Raw genomic sequence first — 26,946 nt, 5'->3', positions numbered from 1 at the left:
AAAAATGGACTGTGGCAAATTGAGTCAGCCATCATCCACCCCACTAGAGATGGACTGAGGGCAGAGGGGCTTTGAAAGCTTCCTTCCGTGTTCCTCTCCCTAAATACAATTCTGAAGAAATTAAGAAGGGCTAGAAGCATGGCAGAGGGTGTAGGAGGTGGGAGAAGGGAGAACCTGAGGAGAGGCCAGAGGCAGGCTGATTCCCAAACCGTACCACTTTGACTCCAACACTCCTTCCCTCTGAAAACTACAGCATGGCCTAGTGGCTAGAGCACAGGCCTGGGAGTTGGAAAGACCTGGGTTCTAATCCTGGCTCCACCACATGTCTGCTGTGTGACTTTGGGTGAGTCGCTTTGCTTCTCTGGGCCTCAGTTATGTCATCTGTAAAATGGGGATTGAGACTGTGATCTCCACATGGGACAGGGACTGTGTCCGACCTGTTTTGCTGGTATCCACCCCAGTGCGTAGTAATAATAATAATGATGATGGCATTTATTAAGCGCTTACTATGGGCAAAGCACTGTTCTAAGCGCTGGGGAGGTTACAAGGTGATCAGGTGATCACCGTACCTCGTTCTCGCCTGTCCCGCCATCAACCCCCGGCCCACGTCATCCCCAGGGCCTGGAATGGCCGCCCTCTGCCCATCCGCCAAGCTAGCTCTCTTTCTCCCTTCAAGGCCCTGCTGAGAGCTCACCTCCTCCAGGAGGCCTTCCCAGACTGAGCCCCTTCCTTCCTCTCCCCCTCGTCCCCCTCTCCATCCCCCCATCTTACCTCCTTCCCTTCCCCACAGCACCTGTATATATGTATATATGTTTGTACATATTTATTACTCTATTTATTCATACATATCTATTCTATTTATTTTATTTTGTTAGTATGTTTGGTTTTGTTCTCTGTCTCCCCCTTTTAGACTGTGAGCCCACTGCTGGGTAGGGATTGTCTCTATATGTTGCCAATTTGTACTTCCCAAGCGCTTAGTACAGTGCTCTGCACACAGTAAGCGCTCAATAAATACAATTGATAATGATGATCAGGTTGTCCCACGGGGGGCTCACAGTCTTAATCCCCATTTTACAGATGAGGTAACTGAGGCCCAGAGAAGTTAAGTGACTTGCCCAAAGTCACACAGCTGGCAATTGGTGGAGCTGGTTTTTGAACCCATGACCTCTGACTCCAGAGCCTGTGCTCTTTCCACTGAGCCATGCTACAGTAACTGTCATATAGTAAATGCTTAATAAACACCGCAATAATAATAATAATAATAATAATAATAATAAAATTATTATCATTGCATCTTCTGCACTAATACAGAGGCTGTGGGAGGAGGGGGAAAGACAGGATAGTAATACTCCCACTGACCCATCAGTGACTCATACCAGGATCTCTCCTACTTCTTTGCTTCTCATTTACCTCCTGTCCACAAAAAACTCCACGCAATTGTTTGAATGTCCAGTCCAGCCCTGCAGGACACATGCTGTCCCGTCTACACATGCATACCACACGTCAAAGATTTTCTCTCCGCCCAAAAATCTACATGTCGTGTCAATCAAACAATGGGATTTACTGACCGCTGGCTATGTGCAGAGCACGGTACCAAGCACTTGGGCAGGCACAATGCAACAGAATTAGCAGGCTCGCTCCCTGCCCATAACAAGCTTACGGTCCTTTTTTAAAATAACCCATTTTCTATTTAAAACATTCTAGTCAACGGCTTGGCAGTATTAAGCGCTTGACAGTATAACAGAATTAATAATAATAATGGTATTTGATAAGCGCTTACTATGTGCCAAGCACTGTTTTAAGTGCTGGGGTAGATACAAGGTAATCAGGTTGTCCCAGGTGGGGCTCACAGTCTTAATCCCCATTTTACAGATGAGGTAACTGAAGGACAGAGGAAGTGAAGTGACTTGCCCAAAATCACAGAGCTGACAAGTGGCAGAGCCAGGATTAGAACCCACGACCTCAGATTCCCAAGCCTGTGCCCTTGCCACGAGAGCCACGCTGTAGACACATTCCCTGTCCTCAACGAGTTTACAGTCTAGAGGGCCAGGCTGCCTCGCGATTGGCAGCAGGCTTAGAAAAATGGTCAGATTCCATTAATGAGGCGATATGGAGAGAAAGTTAAAAAAGAAGGATGGCTCTATTTATTTATTTATTTATCTTACTTGTACATATATATTCTATTTATTTTATTTTGTTAGTATGTTTGGTTTTGTTCTCTGTCTCCCTCTCCTAGACTGTGAGCCCGCTGTTGGGTAGGGACTGTCTCTATGTGTTGCCGACTTGTACTTCCCAAGCGCTCAGTACAGTGCTTTGCACACAGTAAGCGCTCAATAAGTACGATTGATTGATTCCCTGTCCTAGTTAGAGAATGCCAAAGAGTCAGGTTCAATTGAAACCCTTGCCTGAGCTGAAAGTGTTTGTTATCAGCGGATTTGGAGAGAAGCCTGCTGGAGTTCATTCATTCATTCATTCATTCAATCGTATTTATTGAGCGCTGTCTGTGTGCAGAGCACTGGACTAAGCGCTTGGGAAGTACAAGTTGGCAACATATAGAGACGGTCCCTACCCAACCATGGGCTCACAGTCTAGAGTTGTTCATCTGCTAGACTCTCAGCTCACTGTGGGCAGGGAAAGTGTCTGTTCATTGTTGGATTATACTCTCCGAAGAGCTCAGTACAGTGCTCCACATGTGGTAAGCACTCAACAAATACGACTGAATGAATCTCTGGGCCTCAGTTCCCTCATCTGTATAATGGGGATTGAGATTGTGAACCCCATCATGGGACAGGGACTGTGTCTAACCTGATTTGCTTGTAGCCACCCCAGCGCTTAGTACAGTGCCTCGCACTTACTAAGAGCTTAATAAATGCCGCAATTATTATCATTACTATTATTATTATTAATGCCGTGCAGCAGGGGCCAAATCCTAACCTCACCTGACCTCTCTGTCAATTGGGCTTGCTTCCTGGCTGGAGGCACCCACTTCCAACACACTACCTGGAACTGATCAGCGTGGAGTTTAAGGAGCAGAGAACTAATCATCCAACGACTTAAAAATAATCCTGCAATGTTAATTGGGAGTTTCCCAGAACAAATAAGCTGCCGTTCCTCCCCCCACTAACAGGACATTCCTTATTTCAGACATTTCGATTTAAATTACCTAGATCTGAAGGTGAGTTTAAACGAAGGAATCTGGATGAAAGAGTCTGATCCCAGAACTGGCAGCAATAAGGAAAAGAGTTGATCAGTGTTAAAAATAGGCAAGGGTGTAGAACAACCCAAGGGAACATTTAATGGGACATTATTCTCTGGTAGGGCCGAGGCTCCAAGCCCTCTTGAGATGCCATTCACTACCTCCAAAATCTTTTTCGAATACACCACGCTAGCCAAAAAACCTAACAGTTCTAAGAATTCCTAATTCCACAGCAACCAGAGACTAAGAACAACCCAAAACGAGAGTGGTTATATAAAAGTCTGAATTAAATATAATCTAGAATGATGGGTGTATATTTAAGAAAGAGTCAAAGTCAGAGCTTTAAAACAATCACCTTAGGAAAATCAGTTGTCAGAGGAAATAAATTAATGGACTAGGCCAACTTACTTGACCAAGAGAAAATGAGACAGCCCTAAAAATTAGGGATGAAACATTAACTTTGATGGGTTTTTTTAATTTAGTAAAAATCTCATCATTCCCATCAGTACCTCCTTTATGCCTTCAACCCTAAACTCTTTCCTTCTGACTTCTAATAATAATAATAATGATGGCATTTATTATGCACTTACTATGTGCAAAGCACTGTTCTAAGCGCTGGGGAGGTTACAAGGTTATCAGGTTGTCCCATGGGGGGCTCACAGTCTTAATCCCCATTTTACAGACGTGGTAACTGAGGCCCAGATAAGTTAAGTGACTTGCCCAAAGTCACACAGCTGACATTTGGCGGAGCCGGGATTTGAACCCATGACCTCTGACTCCAAAGCCCATGCTCTTTCCACTGATCTGCTGCCTTGCATTTCCTCCTGCCTTCAGGACGCTTCTATTTAAACTTTCCACTCCTTCACACCTTATTCATTCATTCATTCATTCAGTCGTTTTTATTGAGCGCTTACTGTGCGCAGAGCACTGTACTAAGCGCTTGGGAAGTACAAGTTGGTAACATATGGAGACGGTCCCTACCCAACAGCAGGCTCACAGTCTAGAAGGGGGAGACAAACAGAACATGTCCAAAAAGAACTACTCATCTTCCCATCCAAACTCTGTCCTCCCTATGACTTTTGCATCACTGTAGACAACACCAACATCCTCCCTATCTCACAAGCCCATAACCTTGGCATTTTCAACTACCCTCTCTCATTCAACCTATATATTCAATCTGTAACCGAATCCTGTCAGTTTCACCTTCAACATCGCTAAAATCTGACCTTTCCTCTCCATCCAAACTGCTACTATGCTGAAACAAGCACTTATCATACCCCACCTAAAATAATACATCGGCCTCCTTGCTGACCTCCCTGTCTCTCCCAATCAATTAATCAATCATATTTATTGGGCATATACTGTGAAGAGCACTGTTTTTAAGCACTTGGGAAGGTATACTATAACAGAGTTGGTAGGCATGTTCCATGCCCACAAAGAGTTCAGTCTAGAAGAGGGGAGACAGACATTAAATTCTCCTCCTTTTAGACTGTGAGCCCACAGTTGGGTAGGGACTGTCTCTATACTGCCAATTTGTACTTCCCAAGCGCTTAGTACAGTGCTCTGCACATAGTAAGCGCTCAATAAATACGATTGATGATGATGATTAAATAAGTTATGGATTTATACATAAGTACTGTGGGGCCTAGGGCAGGGTGAATAAGCACTGTTCTAAGCACTGGGGTAGATGCAACGTAATTAGGTTGTCCCACATGAGGCTCACCGTCTTACTCCCCATTTTACAGATGAGGTAACTGAGGCACAGACAAGTTAAGTGACTTGCCCAAAGTCACACAGCTCATAAGGGACGGAGCTGGAATTAGAACCCATGACCTCTGACTCTTAGGCCCGTGCTCTTTCCACCAAGCTACACTGCTTCTATACTAGACTAGACTATAAACTCACTATAGGCAAGGAACATATCCAACAACTCGGTTGTCCCGGCTCTGCCACTTGTCAGCTGTGTGACTTTGGGCAAGTCACTTAACATCTCTGTGTCTCAGTTCCCTCAGCTGTAAAATGGGGATTAAGACTGTGAGCCCCAGGTGGGCCAACCTTGATTACCTTGTATCCGCCCACCAGCGCTTAGAACAGAGCTTGGCACACAGTAAGCGCTTAACAAATACCAACATTATTATTATTGCACTCTCCCAAGCACTTGGTACAGTGCTCTCCACATAGTAAGCATTCAATAAATACCACTGATTGATACGCAACTGCAAAATGGGGATTCAATACCTGTTCTCCCTCTATTTAGGCTGTGAGACCCATGTGGGTGCTTAGTACAGTGCTCTGCACACGGTAAGTGCTCAATAAACACGATTGATTGATTGACTGATGTGGGACCTGATTATCTGGGATCTATCCCAGCATTTAATACAGTGCTTGGCATAGAGTAAGCACTTAACTACCACAGTTAGCTCCATTATTATTGTCCAGCAACTGCAATGTAAAATCTAAAATAACTCGCCTTTTGCACTGCAGAGTGATCCAAGAAGACAGAAACACAAACCTTCACCGTTTAACAAGGTTTAACAGGATTACTACTTCAGACATTTCGATTAAAATTACACAGATCTGAAGGTGAGTTTAAACGAAGGAATCTGGATGAAAGAGTCCGATCCCAGAACTGGCAGCAATAAGGAAAAGAGTTGATCAATGTTAAAAATTGGCAAGGTTGTGGAACTACATGATCCCAAGCTGAGAAATATTTTTAAAAACTCTTCCTGCCCAAGACCCCCACATGGGACTGGACTCTTAGGTATCTACCCCAATACTGGTACAGTGCTTGGCATTAAGCAATAACACCATTATTATTATTATTATTATCATTAGAGGGAAATACTCTAACAGGGTCTCTGTCCCGCTATCGTCAGCTACTTGATTTACAGGGTTAGTTCCCTCCTCAAATCTAAGACACAGTGACTCTCCCCCGGCTTCAAAGCCTTATTGAAGGCACCTCTCCTCATCATCATCATCAATCGTATTTATTGAGCGCTTACTATGTGCAGAGCACTGTACTAAGCGCTTGGGAAGTACAAATTGGCAACATATAGAGACAGTCCCTACCCAACAGTGGGCTCACAGTCTAAAAGGGGGAGACAGAGATCAAATCCCTGACAAGTTCTCCTTTCCTCTTCTCCCGCTCCCTTCTGTGTTGCCCTGACTCGCTCCCTTTATTCATCTCCCCTCCCAGCCCCACAGCACGTATGGACATATCTGTAATTTACTTATTTGTAGTAATGTCTGTCTCGCCCTCTAGACTGTAAGTTCCTTGTGGGCAGGGAATGTGTCTTGTAGTATGTTTGGTTTTGTTCTCTGTCTCCCCTTTTAGACTGTGAGCCCACTGTTGGGTAGGGACTGTCTCTATATGTTGACAACTTGGACTTCCCAAGCGCTTAGTACAGTGCTCTGCATACAGTAAGCGCTCAATAAATACGATTGATGAGGATGATGATGATGTTTATTGTTACATTTTTCTCTCCCCAGCATTTAGTATAGTGCTCTGCACAGAGTAAGCACTCAATGAGTACGATGGAGTGAGGGTATACATTTAGTGAAGAGTGAGAGCCAGAGCTGAAATAATAATAATAATAATAATGGTATTTGTTAAGCGCTTCCTAAGTGCCAAACACTGTTCTAAGCGCTGGGTTAGATACAAGGTTATCAGGTTGTCCCACGTGGGGCTCACAGTCTTAGTCCCCACTTTACAGATAACTGAGGCACAGAGAAGTTAAGTGACTTGCCCAAAGGCACACAGCTGATAAGTGGCAGAGCTGGGATTCAAACCCATGACCTCTGACCCCCAAGCCCGTGCTCTTTCCACTAAGCCACGCTTGTTGGAAGAAAGAGGTGAATGGAAGGTGCAAATGGGGCCACCAAGGAGAGCTGCAGATTTTTTTTTCTCCCCCACATGCAGCTAAGGAACATGGAAAGCTTAAAGCTTGCAAATCTTTAGGGGAAGCAGTGTGGCTCAGTGGAAAGAGCATGGGCTTTGGTGTCAGAGGCCGTGGGTTCAAATCCCGGCTCCGCCACTTGTCAGCTGTGTGACTTTGGGCAAGTCACTTCACTTCTCTGGGCCTCAGTTCCCTCATCTGTGAAATGGGGATGAAGACTGTGAGCCCCTCGTGGGACAACCTGATTGCCTTGTATCTACTCCAGCGCTTAGAACAGTGCTTTGCACATAGTAAGCACTTAAATACCAGCATTATTATTATTATTATTATTATTAAATCATTAGGTTGCTAAACACCAGAGGCCCTTCCCCTGAATTTTCCTGATCTGGCTATTTGTGAGTTGCTATAACTAGTATATAATGTTATAACCTTTAGACACGAGTAAATCGAAATTACGGCTAGGCTTCAAGTCTATCGCATCTCCCTGAAAAACATTAGAAGACAACAGGAAATGAAGACCAGACTGACCTTCCACTGCTCTTTGGGAAGCAGTTTCACCACGACCAGGTCGCCATTCAGGGCTCTGTTCCGAGCAACAACCCCATCGATAAAAATGTCTCGCGTCCCATCCTGTGGGAGAAATAATTCAGAAGTCAAGGTCCAGTACCGTTTACGGTTAGAAATTAGTTTCTCTTGTTTTAAATATGTACACTCGAGAGGCTATCCATACTCCCTTCTGCATCACCCTTGCACTTGGGGTTGCACCATTTATTCACCCCGCCTTCAGCCCCACAGCCCTTATGTACATATCTGTAATTTATTTATTTATTCATATTAATGTCGGTCTCTCCCTCTAGACTCTAAGCTCTTTGTGAGAACATGCCTACCACTTCGGTTGTATTGTACTCTCCCAAGCGCTCAGCACAGTACTGTGATGATAAATAATAATAATGATGGCATTTGTTAAGCGCTTACTATGTGCAAAGCACTGTTCTAAGCGCTGGGGGGGATACAATGTGATCAAGTAGTTGTCCCACGGGGGGCTCACAGTCTTAATCCCCATTTTTCCAGATGAGGGAACTGAGGCTCAGAGAAGTTAAGTGACTTGCCCAAGGTCACACAGCAGACTTGTGGCGGAGCCGGGATTCGAACCCACGACCTCTGGCTCCCAAGCCCGGGCTCTTTCCACTGAGCCATGCTGCTTTTCTGCAGTAAGTGCTCAATAAGTACTAGTAATTGATTGATATGATCTGCAACAAGCTACAGAGAAAGTCTGAACAAACCCGACCTTCTTGGAACTGTTAAACTGAATAGGACCAAACGTCTTTGCATTAAAACACTTCGTGGACCAGGAAAAGAAAAGTAGAGAAGTAATGGGCTCTTAATTTGATCTAAAATTACTTTATTTACTTTACCTAGGGTCAAAGTAAGCAGTGGAAATGAGGGGGGCTGCAATATTTTCCTCAGATTAACAGACATACACTGGCAGAGGAAATGATCCTCTGAAGGCACTGGGACAGAGGGAGGAAGGTGAGAGAGAGAGAGAGGAATGAGAAAGAAAAGCTTTTCTGAGAAAACAGAGAAGGAAGAGAAAAAAGAACAACCACAAATAACTCATGCGAGAAATGACTACTTGCACACTCACAAACCAAAATCACTACACCAGCAAACTCAAGGAACTAGAAGTAAATTAACGGGAGTGAAAGGGAGAAGTCATTAGGTTTTTTGTTGTGTTTTGTTTTTATGGCATTTGATAAGGGCTTACTACATGCTAGGCACTGTTCTAAGCGCCAGAGTACATTCAAAGTAATCAGGTTGGAGTAATAATAATGATGGCATTTAGTAAGCGCTTACTATGTGCAAAGCACTGTTCTAAGCGCTGGGGGGTGGATACAAGGTGATCAGGTTGCCCCACTCGGGGCTCACAGTCTTAACCCCCATTTTACAGATGAGGTAACTGAGGCTCAGAGAAGTGAAGTGACTTGCCCAAGGTCACACAGCAGACATGTGGCGGAGTTGGGATTCGAACCCATTACCTCTGACTCCAAAGCCCGGGCCCTTTCCAGTGAGCCATGGTGCTTCGACTCAGTCCATGTCCCACATGGGACTCACAGTCTTAATCCCCATTTTACAGATATGGTCCCTGAGGCCCAGAGAAGTGATTTGCCCAATGTCACAAAGCAGACAAGTAGCAGAGCCTAGATTAGAGCTCAGGTCCTTCTGATTCCCAGGCCTATGCTCTAACCATTAGGCAACACTGCTTCTCAGCTGGAAATCAATGGGCCAAGACCCTTAAAATCTGGAGGTCCCACGGAAGAAAGCCTCCTTCTCTACCCTTAACAGTCCTGGAGGTTTAAGCCAAAAGCCTACAGAAACAGAAGGCTTCAGGCAACAGAAAAGCCTAACATATGCAGAGAGTTTCACTTTGGAAGGTAAAGGAAGTCATAAGGCCACAAACACCACAAATACAATCATAATCACAATCATACAGAGAAGCAGTGTGGCTCAGTGGAATAAGCACGGGCTTTGGAGTCAGAGGTCATGGGTTCAAATCCCGGCTCCACCACTTGTCAACTGTGTGACTTTGGGCAAGTCACTTAACTTCTCTGGGCCTCAGTTCCCTCATCTGTAAAATGGAGATGAAGACTGTGAGCCCCACGTGGGACAACCTGATCACCTTGTAAATTCCCCAGCGCTTAGAACAGTGCTCTGCACATAGTAAGCGCTTAATAAATGTCATTATTATTATTATTATTATTATTATTATTATTATTATTATGATAATAAAATTGTGTTATTTGTGAAGCACTTACCATGTGCCAGGCACTGTGCTAAACTCTGGGGGGGGTGGAGGGGGATACAAGTGAATTGGGTTGGACACAGTCCCTGTCCCACATGGGGCTCACACTTTCAATCCCCATTTTCCAGATGAAGTAATTGAGCCCCAGAAAAGTGAAGTGACTTTCCCAAGGCCACAGCAGACAAATGGCAGAGCCGGGATTAGAACCCATAACCTTCTGACTCCCAAGCCCATGGTCTATCCACTACGCCATCTTGCTAATCCTACTACAAATAATTCTGATGCCCTTTGCCTGAACGTGATATGGTCTCATGGTCCAACTCAGTCCCAAACTTATTCGGTGAAGTTGATCTACATGGGGGATTGGTGAGTTTACATGCCTGGGGGTGACAGGGGAAGCCCCCATTTTCCTTAGACCAGCGCAAGTTCCTTTTTCTATCAAGTGCCGACAGCAGTAGGGCAAAGCTCTGGAGTTTATTTGCCGCTGATTAGCAAAATTCCTCCATAAGGATTCTGCCAAATGGGGAAATTCAGAGGGAAAAGACACAGTGCAGTATGCACTCGGGGATTACTACAAATTAAAACGCCACACTTAAAATGGCTCATAAATCTGTTGACAAACATGTATTTCCACAGGTTTTGACTCTCATCCTTACCAAATTCCATGCAACTCCCTAGGGTGAAACTGGCAAGAGGAAAATGAATTGTGTGGCTTTGGGAGAGGGTGCAAAATGGCCACATCAAGCCGAAGAGGTGTGTGAGTTAAGAATTCACTCTGAACAGGTGGCAGGTCACTGCCAGAAAATTCAGTGTAAGCTGAAAACCAGAAGCCCCAAATCAACATCAAGGCACTTTTGCTATGCTCAGGGTGACTCAGAAGTTCTTTCTCTTTTTTTTGTCTCTCAGATTCTGGCAACAAACTAACGACCTTCCTGTAAAAGGGAGGAGAGAGGGAGAAAAGGAGGGGTAGAGAGAGAGATGGGGAGGAAGAGAGAAAATGGGGAAAGACAGAAAGAGGAAAAGAAGGAGAGGCATGAAGCCAAGACAGACAGAGAGCGACTGCTGCTATCTTCCCAAGGCAGCCAAGCCGAAATCTCACTCAATCAGCAAGGGAAGCCACTGTGTTAATCAATCAGTCAGTCAATGGCATTTATTAAGCACCTACTGTGTGCAAAGCACTACACCAAGTGCTTGGGAGAGTAATAATAATAATAATAATAATGGCATTTATTAAGCGATTACTTTATGCAGAGCACTGTTCTAAGTGCTGGGGAGGTTACAAGGTGATCAGGTTGTCCCACGGGGGGCTCACGGTCTTAATACCTATTTGACAGATGAGGTAGCTGAGGCCCAGAGAAGTGAAGTGACTTGCCCAAAGTCACACAGCTGACAACTGGCAGAGCCGGGATTTGAACCCCTGACCTCTGACTCCAAAGCCCGCGCTCTTTCCACTGAGCCACGCTGATACAAAAGGGTCAGCAGACACAGTCCCTGTCCACAAGGAACTGACAGTCTAGAGGGTTACGGACAGGATCCTAAAATTACTCCAGAGTGACCCTGTAAAGAAGCCCCTGGGAAAATGTGCTGGGAGAAGCGGTGTCTAAATGATCCGTGAATTGAAGACCAGAGCGCGGCTTGGGAACCTGGATTACTGCTTTCCACAATCTGTAAACCAGTACCGGTACCTTTGATTTCCCTTGAAGAGAATGAGTATGCTTTGGAGGGCATCCTAACCCCTAATTGTGTCCAAATATTTGCATGGAAATGCCTCGTTTGGAAGCAGCTACAACCACTCCTGGACAGCTGGCTCTTTTCGGATGATGAGGAGGTTACTGCGCATGGAGCAGCAATGCCTGGTGGTAAGAGCATGGGCTTGGGAGTTCAGAGGGCATGGGTTCTAACCCCGACTCCGCCAACTGACCTTGGACAAGTCACTTAACTTCTCTGCGACTCAGTTACCTCACCTCTGAAATGGGGATGGGGGCTGTGAGCCCTATGTGGGTCAGGAACTGTGTCCAACCTACCTTGCATCTACCTTGGCACTTAGAACAATGCTTGGGACACAGTAAGCACTTAATACTATATTATTATTATTATTACTGCAGTTATTCTCCTATCCCAAGAAAAAGAGACGACCTGAAGGCCAGCTGAGTTGCAGGCAGCGAACAAAGGCAAATCCAAAAATGTTGCGACACTTTTTGTTTCTTTCTTGACTTATTTGGAGAGCTTTTCCTAAGTCCGGATCTCTTGGTGTACAGATCACACTGAGGGCATCTTCAATTCATGATATTTAAGACACAAGTACTACTCAAGGTGAGCTCTTCCTATGGAACTCCAAAAACTTGCTTGTACCTGGCCATTACTTGCCAAGAACACCCTGCTTTTCCCACGCCCGCAAAAAGCCTGGAGGAGGAAAAACTAGAAAAAAAAAAAAGGGCAGTGATAATCTTAGAGACAGCGGCAAAAAAGATACCTGGGAAAAAAAATGGAGGGACAGCACAATTATGCCAGGAAAGCTGGAATACAGTATCTTCCAAGAGGGGGAATTACTCCCTTCAGACAAGCAACAAACTCAACAGCTGTGCAAAGGTTGCCTCCCATGACAAGATGCAGAAAAATTGTAAAGCCTCTTGGACCAACATAATTCAGATTGGAAGCTGCACTTTAAAAAAAGGCCAGATTTTTACATATGGTCCTGCTACTCCCTCCCTCGCCCCAAAAAGTGATGCCCCATGGGCAAAATGGAGGCTCAATAAGATCAGCTTATCTTGACTTTTATTTTTTAACACCACCTTTGTCTTAGCCTAATTTTATACTTCCCTTCAAACTATCCTTAGTGTGAGCCAGGAAGAAACTGGCAGATCAGTTTATCTAATTACCCCCATGAATTTGGTGGAGGCTTTTTTTTTTTCCACAAGAAAACTGAAATCTGTTCCTCCTCTGCCAGCAAAAACTAGAGTGGTGACGCACATCAGCTAAACCAAGACACATTGCCAAATGTGAAACAAAAGACAATTTCATCTTTAACATAGCTGATAACTCACTCGCATTTATAGGTATATTCATCTAAATGGATATCTTCACTCTACCCAAGGAAATGCTGACTAAATAGTTGTAATTGGAGGCAAAAAAATTCCAAGTAATTTAAACAAATGTTCTGCATTGATAAAGGGAATGTATTTCAGCACTATGAAATACCTAGCGTAGAGTTAGCATAGATGTCTGCGTGTGGAATTTACTACTAATAATAATGATGGAATTTATTAAGTGCTTACTATGTGCAAAGCACTGTTCTAAGCACTGGGGAGTTTACAAGGTGATCAGGTTGTCCCACGTGGGGCTCACAGTTTTAATCCCCATTTTCCAGATGAGGTAACTGAGGCCCAAAGAAGTCAAGTGACTTGCCCAAGGTCACACAGCTGACAAGTGGCAGAGCTGGGATTTGAACCCATGACCTCTGACTCCAAAGCCCGTGCTCTTTCCACTGAGCCACGTTGCTTCACACAAGCATACTACCACCTCCATCCCTCCTCTCCCTGCTCCACACCTTTCTACCTCAACTACAAAAACAAAAATGGACTTAACTATCATCATCATCAATTGTATTTATTGAGCGCTTACTGTGTGCAGAGCACTATACTAAGCGCTTGGGAAGTACAAGTTGGCAACATATAGAGACAGTCCCTACCCACCAGTGGGCTCACAGTCTAAAAGGAAAAACACCTAATAGATTAAGCCCTTTTTTCCCCTACTCCCTCTCCGTTCTGCATCACTTAGGCACTTAGATCTGTACCCTGCAAGCAGTTGATGTTCCCCCCATGCTTAGCCCCACTGCACTTGGTACATAGTCCGTAATTTATTTTAATGTCTGTCTCCCCCCTCCAGACTATACGTGCCTTGTGGTCAGAGACTGTGCATCTACTAACTCTGTTGTATTGTACTTTCATAAGCGCTTAATACAATGCTCTGCACGTAGTTACACGAAGTCATACGTAGCTGTGTGACTTTGGGCAAGTCACTTAACTTCTCTGTGCCTCAGTTGCCTCACCTGTAAAATGACTGTGAGCTTCACATGGGGCAAGCTGATTACCTTCTACCTACACCAGTCCTTAGAACAGCGCTTGGCACATAGTAAGTGCTTAACAAATACCATTATTATTATTATAGTAAGCACTCAATATCATTAATAGAGTTTTTGTCCATTCTACAGTGGCTAAAATTAGATCTAGACAAATAAAATGAATAATCCATCCTTGATTTCTTAGAGGTTAACCATCCAGTTAGGGACTACCCCCACCCCCTGCCCCCCAAAGATTTTCTTTCTCTTGCTACCACTTTTTGGTCAATCCACTACTCTCTATCAGACAGAATGTAGCGGGAAAAGAGGAAGAAATCAAAGCAGTCAATGTCACTGTCCTTGTAAAAGCCACAAAATTGGAGTTTTAGCTCAACTGTGGCTATAATTACTCTGTCTTTCTCTCCTGTATTAGCCTGGCAAAGTTAAGTCATGCCTGCCACTCTAACTTGAGATGTGATAATCCCAAAGAGAGCAGGGGCTGAGACTATCCTTCAATAGTATTTATCAAGTGCTCATTTTGGGTGGAGGATTTGCACTCAGGGTTTGGGCACGGATGGTAGAAGTGAAAGGACAATATAAGTGAAAGGTGAGGTCCTTGGTCTGAAGAAGCTTTCAAGCTATACTCTGAAGTGAATTAGAGAACGGGCCTGGAAGTCGGAAGGTCATGGGTTCTAATCCTGGCTCCGTTACTTGTCTGCTGTGGACCTTGGGTAAGTCACTTCACTTCTCTGGGCCTCAGTTACCTCACGTGTCAACTGGGGATTGAGCTCATGAGCCCCCTGTATCTATTCTATTTATTTTATTTTGTTAATATGTTTGGTTTTGTTCTCTGTCTCCCCCTTCTAGACTGTGAGCCCACTGTTGGGTAGGGACCGTCTCTATGTGTTGCCAACTTGTGCTTCCCAAGCGCTTAGTACAGTGCTCTGCACACAGTAAGTGCTCAATAAATACGATTGATTGATTGATTGATTGACAAGGGATGTATACAACACAATTTGCTTGTATTTACCCCAGCGCTTAGTTCAGTTCCTGGCACATAGTAAGCGCTTAATAAATACCATAATTATTATTCTTATTATTCCGACTCTGAGTTATCCTGCGGTTCGAACAGGGCAAAATTAACAGTGCCACAAGCCTTTAGTGGGTGCCTGCTGTGTGTAGAGCAATGACCTGGGCACTTAAGACCGTGCAAAAGAAGAAAAAGATAGGATTCTGTTGCTGCATCAGGAGGGAGAAGGAATAGCCCTCTCTCTGCTTCCCTTTCTCCCCCTTCCTATTCACCACTCCTCATCCATGGAAGAGGCTCCTCGGGAGAAGGAGAAGATGAGGACGCCTTTGGATCCCTACTTAGATTACTGTTAGGTAAAAATACAGGCCGGGCCATTTCAAGTTGGCCATATTGAAGACTGAGCTGAGCTCCAGTGACTGGACTTAAATACTTTCCAATATGAAGCACCAACCACCTACTGGACTCTCGAAAGGACATGCGAATCGTTCCCGAGAACGTGCATCCTCCTTGTCACTTTAATACAATTAGGTTCCTGAAATCTGGCTGGTCTCTCCTGTTCTTTCATAAGGCTGGAATGCATAGATCAACATAAACAGGGCTCTCAAACCAGCAGAAAAATATTCACTTCTCCAACACCCTCCCTTTTTCCTTTTGTAAGATGAAATTATTCAAACTGCCCCTGACGACACCAGGCTTGACTAATGAAGGCCCCCCCCCACCGAACTGGCAAAACCTCTTACTCACAAGTCGATGACGTAGGAAAGGCCACGACTGTCCAATGGGCAGAGACCTTGGGGCCAAATTCTACCGACCGTGCAAAACCATGAATTGACCCCCACCGAAAAAGCCCCGCACGTTATTTTTGGACAAACTTTACAGATTAGCTCATGCAGTAGATCGAAAGTAGATAGCGTATTTGTTTAGGGGAGATTAACTTAAATCAGTGGAAAACCCCATAAATCCTCTTGAGCCATAAACCAAGGGTGTCCAGTTACCCTAACTGGTGGGCCTCAACCTGGGTTCAGCTGTCTTTTGCACTCCCGTAACAAGTGCCCCTGATTTAAGAACAAGAATGTTTTTTAGGACTGAGGGGACTGATAATTAAAAAAACATTTAACTTATTTTAGTTTGCCCAAATCTGAGCCTGGCTTCAATTTGGTTCGCCTCGATCACCTTTCGATTATTGCCCAACATTTACATTTCCAATTCACGTACAGTTCAATTATTAGATGAGAACACACGAGAGCAACTAACAGGACACTGATTTTTCAAATTCACTGAACTTACCGGGGAAGGAATAAAAGCTTCATGGAACTTCTTCGGATTTATTCTCAACAGGCCCTTAAAAAATAAAAAAAAAAGTTCAGGCTGAGAAACACGTCAGAAGTATGAAAGCTGTATGTAACACCATGCGGAATCGTTGTTGACTACATGACAAAAAGTTTAGGAACATGTTTGAAACACTACAGCTGCACATTAACATCTCCACCGTAAATCTCCATTTTAAGGCCGGCATCTCAGCCTTGTGAACACAGCAGACTGGGACAGAGCACACATGAAGTCCACGGAGACGTGATAGCTCGTCGGTAGAGCTCAAAAATTGCCACCTAACAGAATTTTCGATGTACTTCTTCCAGGCTCCAAACCAGAAACCTGTTTTACTTTAAAAGCCAGAAAGTTCAGGACAAGCAGGAATAATTTGCTTTTTAATATCCCTATTAAAAAAAAATTCAGACGGTTTTTGAATTCAGGAAGTCTCACTCTACATCTGATCACAGGGTCTCAGATGATAAGGGCACAGATTCTTCTTCCAAACCACACATCTGACTACTCCGGCCCCTCTTCAGTCCTTCGGGTTCAGATGGGGTAGAAACTTAAACTGGGCTATATGTAATGTGCTGACAAACTACCAGGCCGTCCAAATTCACGCTATGCCAACAAAATGTAAACCGTCTGATTCTTCTATGGAACATGGCGGAGCCGATGGCTTGCGGGGAGGGGACGAAGGGTCGATTTCAATGGGGGGTTGTTTTCCATGGCAGTTGGTTTAAGCAAAAAACCACAGGTCTTTGCGAGCTCCAGCTGCGGCCTGCACTCTACCACACTACCCTGGATGGCGGTCATTACTTTCCAATAGACCAGACTCAGAAGGTGAAGTGAGAGGGGGTTTCAAAAACATTTTCCCGCAATGTTGAAAGACGCGATATCATTAGCAGAACAGGTGGAGATGTAAAATATAGTGGAAAAGCATTTCTCCTTCACTGATCTGCCAAGACTCGGTTATGAGCTTGCCCTACAATCACGAGTGACATCATTAACACCTTAAGCGGGATTTTCCTATGCTACGTCAGGTATAAATGGCAACGTCCCTTCTGCTATAGCCCACACATGGAGGGTGTCCAAATTTGGGTTCCTGACACCTGAGATTTGGTTCTGGCGGGGCCTGTCGTCCAATTACACTCCCTTGCCTTCCAAAGACTACGGCTAAAACACTGACTAATTTCAGTATAATAAAAATCAAACTTAATATAATGACTAACAGTTGCACTAATAAATGCTTCAGTGTTATGTGTTCTTAGAGTTTAAAACCTTGTTAAATCCACAGAGTTGGATGAAGGCTGGAGCGAGTTGTGTGGAATTTATTCCATGTGAGTGCTTGCAAATTCGGTCATCACTTGAAAACGTCCCCAAGAGCTAATGGCAGCAAACGGATTTCTCTCTGGGTATTCTAGGAAAGTCTCTGAGTATGGGAAAATTGCACTGGTCGTAAATACAATTTTTGCTGGTTTAGGCTACTGGATTCAATTTTAAAACAAGTTTTATTGCAAATGCACACCTCAGGCTTTAGGATTGACAGAGAATCACCTGGATGACAGAAAGTAGGGAGCTTTTTTAATGGGATTTATTTACTTATTCATTTATTCATTCAATCATATTTATTGAGCGCTTACTGTGTGCAGAGCAATCAATCAATCAATCATATTTATTGAGCACTTACTGTGTGCAGAGCACTGTACTAAGCGCTTGGGAAGTACAAGTTGGCAACATATAGAGGCAGTTCCTACCCAACAGTGGGCTCACAGTCTAGAAGGGGGAGACAGAGAACAAAACCAAACATACTAACAAAATAAAATAAATAGAATAGATATGTACAAGTAAAATAAATAAATACTGTACTAAGCACTTGGAAAGTACAATTCAGCAACAAATAGAGACAATCCCTACCCAACAAATGGTTCACAGTCTAGCAGGGGGGAGACAGACATCAAAACAAGTAAACAGGCATCGACAGCATCAATATAAATAAATAGAATTATAGATTTAGTGTTTACCATGTCAGTCAGTCAATCGTAGTTATTGAGCGCTTACTATCTTCCAGGAACTCTATTTAGTGCCGAGGTAGATACAAGCTAATCACATTGGACATAGCCCATGTCCCACATGGGGCTCACAATCTTCATTCCCATTTTACAGAAGAGGTAGCTGAGGCACAGAGAAGTGAAGTGACTTACCTAAGGTCATACAAGCGGTGGAGCAGGGATTGGAAACCAGGTCCTTCTGATTCCCAGGCCATTTCTCTATCCACTAGACCATGTTGCTTCTCAAAAGTCCCAGTTACACTCGCTGTGTGACTTCAGGCAAGACTCCTCTAGACTACAGGCTTGTTATGGGCAGGGAACGTGTCTGCTAACTCTGTTATATTGTACTATCCTACTCGCTTAGTACAGTGCTCTGCACTTAAGTGCTTAGTAAATAGGATTTGAAATGAAATTGTACTTTCCGAAGCACTTAGTAAAGGGCTTTGCACATAAGTGTTCAATAAATACCACCAACGGATTGACTGACACATCTCTACTCTGGGCCTCAATTTCGCACATTCACAAAATGGAGAAATGTTACCAGCTGCTGCGGCATAGTAACAATAATAATAATAATGGTATTTGTGAAGTGTTTACTATGTGCCAAGCACTGTTCTAAGCGCTGGGTAGACGCAGAACAGTCATGGGAGTCAGAAGGTCATGGTTTCTAATCCCGGCTCTGCGACTTGTCTGCTGTGTGACCTTGAGCAAGTCGCTTCACTTCTCTGGGCCTCAGTTCCCTCATCTGTCAAATGGGTATTGAGACCGTGAGCCCCCTGTGGGACAGGGACGGAGCCCACCCTGATCAGCTTGTATCTGCCCCAGCACTTAGAACAGTGCTTGGCACATAGTAAATGCTTGACAAGTACCATAATTATTGTTATTATTATTATTGTTGCTATTAATAGCTGCCTGGTCTCCAATCTCACAGGGCCTCAGGAAAGACCAAGATCATATTTATGTAGGATTCTGGGTTTGTGGCAAGAGTGAAAAACTCCTTAGCGCCGGGTTTAAGGAAGTCAATCTGCTCTCCCTGTCCTACCTTACCGCACTAATCTCCTATTACTGTCTAACCAACACTTCAGTTCTCTAATGCCAAACTACTCCCTGCAGCCCTATAGAGAAGCAGCATGGCGAAGTGGCCAGAGCACGGTCCTGGAGTCTGAAGGTCAGGGGTTCTAATCCTGGCTCTGCCACTTGTCTGTTGTGTCACCTTGGGCAAGTCGCTTCGCTTCTCTGGGCCTCAGTTACCTCAGCTGTAAAATGGGGAATGAGACAGTGAGCCCCACTTGGGGCAGTGACTGTGTCCAATCCGATCTGCTTGTATCCACCCCAGCACTTAGTACAGTGCTTAACAAATGCTGAACAAATACCATTATTATTATTATCATTATTATTATTTGTCTCACTGCTTGACCCCAAACCCACATCCTCCCTTTGGCCTGAAACTCCTTCCTGCTTTACTCTCCCCGTTTTGAATGCCCTGTTAAAATCATATCACAGGAGGCCTTCCCTGACTAACCTTCCTTCCCCCATTCTAGTCTCCCTCCACTCTGCCTCACCTTAAGCACTCTGATACTCACCCCACCTCCACAGCACTTACGTACATATCCATAAACTCAAAAATCCTCAAAAATCTCCAGTGGCTACCAATCAATCTGTGCATCAGGCAGAAACTCCTCACCCTGGGCTTCAGGGCTGTCCATCACCTTGCCCCCTCCTACCTCACCTCCCTTCTCTCCTTCTCCAGCCCAGCCCGCACCCTCCGCTCCTCCGCCGCTAATCTCCTCACCGTACCTCATTCTCGCCTGTCCCGCCATCGACCCCTGGCCCACGTCATCCCCAGGGCCTGGAATGGCCTCCCTCTGCCCATCCGCCAAGCTAGCTCTCTTCCTCCCTTCAAGGCCCTACTGAGAGCTCATCTCCTCCAGGAGGCCTTCCCAGACTGAGCCCCTTCCTTCCTCTCCCCCCTCGTCCCCCTCTCCATCCCCCCCATCTTACCTCCTTCCCTTCCCCACAGCACCTGTATATATGTATATATGTTTGTACATATTTATTACTCTATTTATTTATTTATTTTACTTGTACATATCTATTCTATTTTATTTTGTTAGTATGTTTGGTTTTGTTCTCTGTCTCCCCCTTTTAGACTGTGAGCCCACTGTTGGGTAGGGACTGTCTCTATATGTTGCCAATTTGTACTTCCCAAGCGCTTAGTACAGTGCTCTGCACATAGTAAGCGCTCAATAAATACGATTGATGATGATGATAAACTCTGCCATTTCCCCTGTCTGTGATTTATTTCAATGTCTGTCTCTCCATCTAGACTGAAAGCTCCTGATGGGGCAGGGATCGTCTCTACCCGCTCCGTGGTACTGTACTCTCCCAAGTGCTTACAAATGCTCTGCACACAGACAGTCCTCAAAAAATGCCACTGATTGTTTGATGGTAGAGGAAACAGTACACGAGTTACGCACTCTCCACCCCAGAAACACAATTAATACGGAGGAGCGGCGTGGCCTAAGAGAAAGGGAGTCAGAGTGTGGTGACCCCATAGGAAGCCGCTTTACTAATGACTGTTTGTGATCCCGTGAACAACAAGAAGGAAGAGACTGGTGAAGGCAGTGATGGGTTCTACCTGATGCACATGATTGCGGGCCGGTGGGCTTTCTCTTCCTGTTCAACCCAGTAACTGTCCTGGACTAGTCAATGACTGCCACATAAAGCCACAACTGCAACTCCCCTATAAATCGCAGGAGGCATGCCAAAAAGGGATGCAGAGAAGCAAGAAAGAAGCATGTCGAGAGCAGAGCTCGAAGGCAGCAGTACTTGAAAGCAGAAAGAAGCAGCACTGGCAGAACAGGCCCCTTTGACCACAAACTGGTACTAGACCCTTGGTGGACGGAGTGAGTGAATGTATGTGTCACTCCCTTGCATGTTGGTAAAAACTTTCCACATTAACCTTGGTGATCAGAGGTGTGGTCTGACTTCTACTACAGGTCACCAAGGCTCCCCCGATCCAGGGAGGTCCTGGTTGATACAAACTGGGGGCTCGCAACACAGAGGTCCTGGGTTCTAATCCCCAGTCTACCACTTGTCTACTATGTGACCTTGGGCAAGTCACTTAACATCTCTGTGCCTTTGTTACCTCATCTGTAAAATCAGGATTAAGAACGAGAGCCCTACGTGGGCCATCGACTGTGTCCAACCTGATTAACTTGCATCTACCCCCGGTGTACTAAGCACATAGTAAGCACCAAAAATATACCACTAAAAAAAACAAAACCCAAAAACTATAAACATAATTGGGAAAGAGGGGAAGGGAAGAAGAGTCAACCACATCAAGAATAAACATTTATTTTCTGAATGTTTGCCCAAAGTTTCAGTGGTTGGATCTCACAGGATCTCAAACTAGAGAGTAGGTAGGAAACATACTCTGGACCAAAACAAAATGCCCTGTGTTGCGCCATGGATGTACAGTTCTTATTCAACATATGAAAACTGCTTTAGGTCAAATTTTTAAGAAAGGAAAGGTGCTCTAGTCCCACGGGGCAGAGTGGCTTTGTCGGTTAAAGTGGCTTGTCTGGAGGGTGGAAGAAGGGTAAAAACATCGGCCAAGTTCTTGTTTAGGAAGCGTGTAAACCAGGAACTCTGCTAAGCCCCGAGACCATCAGGACTAGGTATTTAAACAGGGGGTGAGCAGGAATCACTGGGACCAGTTAAATGGGCTCCCCGCTTTTGCTGATACATCACGTGCCTTATTTAACATTAACTGTCCAGTCAGGAACACAAACAATGGAGAACTGGAATGCAAGCGGGCCACAGTCAATCAAAACGGTGTCTGTCACATCCATCTTGGCTGAGTGCGATCTGTGAGGAGGATCACAGAATACTCAAACAGCTGCTCTACCATTTCCCCATTTCAGATCATTGAAACAAAAGCCTGAATGTTATCTCGCAACCAAGGACATTTAGGAGAAGGCAGCAGAAGGAAGTCCAACCTGGCAAACAATTAGAAACGTGTTGACTCACTAACAGGATCGCAACAAGGAGAAAAATCAAAAAGGCATTAGGCGGCATGGATAGCCAAAAAAAAGGGGGGGGGGGGGCATCAACGGGCAATACACATGCATGTGCATGGATTGTGGATGAACTATTGATCATTCGGGCATACATAATGAAATGTGTATTTACACACTGTGTGATCTAGTAGATAAGAGCACCGATCTAGAAATTAGGATTTTTGCATTCGAGTCCCAGATCCTCCATTTGCCAACTGTATGACCATGGACAAGTCACTTAACCTCAATCAGCTTCAGTTTCTTATCCTCCCTTTTATGGATGAGGATAGATGACGGGCCTTGTGTAGGACAGGGACTGTGTCCAAGCTCATTATCTCATACCAACTCCAGCAATTAACACATACCCTATTTTTAGTGATCTTACAGTCAGAAATCTGCAAACCCAAATAAAGTATATCCAACTCCGTTATACTGCACTCGCCCAAGCTCTTAATACAGTGCTCGGCACACAGTAAGAGCTCAATAAACTGTGGGAGTCCCTCAGAGTTCAGTTCTGGGTCCCCTTCTATTCTCCATCTACAACCACTCCCAGGGAGAACTCATTCACTCCCATAGCTTCAACTACCATCTCTATGCGAACAATTTCCCAGTCTCCATCTCCAGCCCTGACCTTTCTCCTCCTCTGCAGTCTCGCATTTCCTCCTGCTTTCCGGACATCTCTATCTGGATGTCCTACTGACACCTAAAACTTAACATGTTCTAAAACAGAACCACTTATATTCCCACCCAAATCCTGTCCTCCCCTTGACTTTCCTGTCACTGTAGATAGCACCACTATCCTTACCTTCTCAAAAACCCATAACCCTGTATTATCCTATATCCTCTATTATCTTCTAGACTGTGAGCCTGTTGTTGGGTAGGGACCGTCTCTATATGTCGCCAACTTGTACTTCCCAAGCGCTTAGTACAGTGCTCTGCACACAGTAAGTGCTCAATAAATATGACTGAATGAATGAATCCTAGACTCATCTCTCTCATTCAACCCACAGTCTGTCACTAAATCTTGTCAGTTCAACCTTCACAACACTGCTAAAATACACTCTTTCCTCCCCATTCAAACTGCTATTATGTTAATCCAAGCATTTACCTCTCCCTCCTTGATTACTCTATCAGTCTCCTCACTGACCTCCCTGCCTCCTGTCTCTCCCCACTCCAGTCCATGCTTCATTCTGCTGCCCTGATCATTTTTTTTTTACAAAAATGTTTCCCCACTCCTCAAGAACCTGCAGTGGTTGCCCATCCACTGCCGCATCAAACAGAAGCTCCTGACCATTGGCTTTAAAGCACTCAGTCACCTTTCCCCCTCCAACCTCACCTCGTTGCTTTCATACAACCCAGCCCAAACACTTGGCTCTTTCAATGCCAACCTACTCACTGTACCTCAGTCTCACCTATCTTGCCTCTCTGAAACACCCTCCCTCATCATGTCTGACAAACGATAACTCTCCCCCTCTTCAAAGCCTTATTGAAGGCACATCTCCAGGAGGTCTTCCCGACTAGACCCTCATTTTCTCTTCCCCTAACCCCTTCTGTGTCACCCTTGCACTTGGATTTGCACCCTTTAATAACCCATCCCTCTGCCCCAAAGCACTTAAGAACAAACCCATAATTTATTTATATTAATATCTGTCTCCCCCACTAGACTATAAGCTCATTATGGGCAGGAAACGTGTCTACCAACTCTGTTGCATTGTATTCTTCCAAGTGTTTACTTAGCACAGTGATCAGCACACAGTAAGCGCTCAACAAATACAACTGAATGAATAAATGAATGGTATGTCTAGGGAAGGACGTCTCTCTCTCACATTCTCCCTGTGACTCCTCTCTCTCATTCTTTTAGACTGTGAGCCCACTGATGTGTAGGGACTGTCTCTATATGTTGCCAACTTGTACTTCCCAAGCGCTTAGTGCAGTGCTCTGCACACAGTAAGCGCTCAATAAATACGACTGATTGATTGATTGATTCCTGAGGAGTTCCTGGCTTCAACCTCCAGAAGCCAAAAAATCTGTTCTCCTAGGGCCAGAAAAATATTGTCACTTTATCTTAGACAGCTTCAAATATATAATCTGTGGCAAGCATTAAAGAGTTCCCTTTTGGTTATGTCATTATTCACACTTCCTCAGAGCTTCAGGGTCTCCCTTTTTAAATGAGATTGCTAAAATGAGGACATTTATAGAAAGAGGAGGAAACTTTCTTTCAGTGCCCAGTTCTTCTTGATGTCCTTTCAGTACCAAGGAGGTGATTCTCTCGGTTTTTCCCTCCGAGAGAATGGACTGAAGCAGCACAGCACAGGGGTTAGAGCACAGGCACGGCAGTCAGAAGGTTGTGGGTTTTAATCCTGGCTCTGCCGCTTGTCTGCTGTGTAACCCTGGGCAAGTCACTTCACTTCTCTGGGCCTCAGTTACCTCACCTGGAAAATGGGGATTAAGACTGTGAGCCCCATGTGGGACAGGAACTGTGTCCAACCCGATTTGCTTGTACGCTCCCCAGTGCTTAGTACAGTGCCTGGCAAATACCAAAAAAAACCCGAAAAAAACCCCCACCTTTGAGCATTTGATATTCACCCCACCCCCACAGCACTTACGTACGTATGTTTAAATTACATACAGAGAAGCAGCGTGGCTTAGTGGAAAGAGTACGGGCTTGAGAGTCAGAGGTCATGAGATCTAATCCCGGCTCCGCCACTTGTCAGTTGTGTGACTTTGGGCAAGTCACTTCTCTCTGCCTCAGTTCCCTCATCTATAAAATGGGGATTGACACCTGTCCACATGCTTTGTTGTCTGTCTCCCCCTTCTAGACTGTGAGCCCATTGTTGGGTAGGGGCCGTCTCTCTATGTGGCCGACTTGTACTTCCCAAGCGCTTAGTACAGTGCTCTGCACACAGTAAGCGCTCAATAAATACGATTGAATGAATGAATGACTGAGACTGTGAGCCCCACGTGGGATGACCTGATTACCATGTATCTACCCGAGTGCTTAGAACAGTGCACATAGTAAGCGCTTAACAAATACCATCATCATCATACAATAAATTACTTATTTATGTAAGTGTCTGTCTCCCTGTCTAGACTGTAAGCTCGTTATGGGCAGGGAAGGTGTCTGCTAATTCTGTTGTTTGGAACTCTCCCAGGGGCTTAGTACAGTGCTTGCCACACAGTAAGTGCTCAAGAAATAGACTGATAGATTGACTGATTGGACCAGGTTGCCCGGCAAGCAGTTTCCCTGTTTTTCCTCCAAGGCCCCTTGAGTCGATCCTGCCCCACAGGAAACATCACCCCACACGGAGACATGTTAAAACTAGAACTTCCCTTGCCTCACCTTCCTCCTCAACCCCCACCTCCACCAACTTATTTTCAGAAAGAGGGGGGAAAAAGGTTATGGAGGAAAATGCTCAGAACTTCGTGTGTCGTTGGCTTTAATCCCCACTCTCTTCTGCGGAGTGGCTGCAGGGCGCTAGGCAGAAAAAGATCTTAGAGCAAAAACAAAGTCGTTTTTGATATGTGGCCTGGAGGCTCAGAAATGGGGGAGGGGAGGGAAAGGAGGAAGAAAATGAGGGTAAAAGTGCAACAGAGGAAATCTCAGCCCTCAGTGCTTGTCAACAATACAAAGTCCCGTTCCCAGGGTGTCAAGAGGAGGGCTTCGAACAATCCGGTATATTTAAAACTCAACGCAGAAAGTTAACCAGCGCTCTCGACGTTAGGGTTCTTTCAGTCCGGCAGCATTGAAAATACCCTTTCTTCCTTAACTCTTTGCCTGACCCGGCAAGAAGCACACGTGGAAAGTTTATATTAGAAAGCAGATGGGCCCTGTATCTTTGCCTACGAAAATCTTATTTACAGTGTTGTCCATTTCACGCTGTGATCTCATATCTGGAACCAGCTCCTTTCTCCATCTGCAAAGAACAACTGTTCTCATATGTGGATGAGGGAGGGAGGCCCTGGCTGCAGAGCCTCATGATGTCACACCCGAGCAGGATTCATTTACAAAACACTTGGGAACGAGGGTGGCTAAATTTATCAGAGTTTCTCTGTCAGCAAACGAGTCGCCTCAGAAGCCGGAGGAAGAGTTTTTAAGGATTTTGAAGGCAACTGCTTTGTGAACTCACCTAACTTCCCCTACTCTAGAGGCTCCAAGGCTTTCCCCGGCTGACCTTAGTTTCCTCCCTCAGGAGCTCTATTTGAGAGGACTATTTCTCCTACAGCTCCTTGGCCCATGCACGTACCTTTTCCCTGGCTCCCTGGATGAGACTCACAGTAACGCACTTCTGTCCACCTCACCATTCAGTCATTCATTCATATTTACTGAGCGCTTACTGTGTGCAGAGCACTATACTAAGCGCTTGGGAAGTACAAGTCGGCGGCGTATAGAGACGGTCTCTACCCAACAACGGGCTCACAGTCTAGGAGGGGGAGACAGACAACAAAACAAAAAATGTAGACAGGTGTCAAAATCGTCAGAACAAATAGAATTAAAGCTAGATGCACATCATTAACAAAATAAATACAATAGTACATATGTACAAGTA

General features: G+C 44.9%; 1 protein-coding gene across 2 annotated transcripts in view; it reads right to left on the bottom strand.

The window, feature by feature from the left end:
• Window positions 1–26,946, bottom strand: part of DIS3L2 (DIS3 like 3'-5' exoribonuclease 2) — a 566,950-nt gene that overhangs the window by 453,303 nt on the left and 86,701 nt on the right. For both annotated transcript variants that reach the window (XM_038750342.1, XM_038750351.1), the window contains exons 4-5: window positions 16,267–16,320; window positions 7,621–7,722 (exon numbers count right to left, since the gene is read on the bottom strand). In XM_038750342.1, coding sequence (XP_038606270.1) covers window positions 7,621–7,722; window positions 16,267–16,320 — 156 coding nt within the window. The remainder of the gene's footprint in view (window positions 1–7,620; window positions 7,723–16,266; window positions 16,321–26,946) is intronic.

This window comes from Tachyglossus aculeatus, chromosome 1 (assembly GCF_015852505.1).
Source record: "Tachyglossus aculeatus isolate mTacAcu1 chromosome 1, mTacAcu1.pri, whole genome shotgun sequence".
NCBI lineage: Eukaryota > Metazoa > Chordata > Mammalia > Monotremata > Tachyglossidae > Tachyglossus > Tachyglossus aculeatus.
Note: the sequence above shows the minus strand (reverse complement) of the source record. Positions and strands in the feature narration are given on the sequence as shown.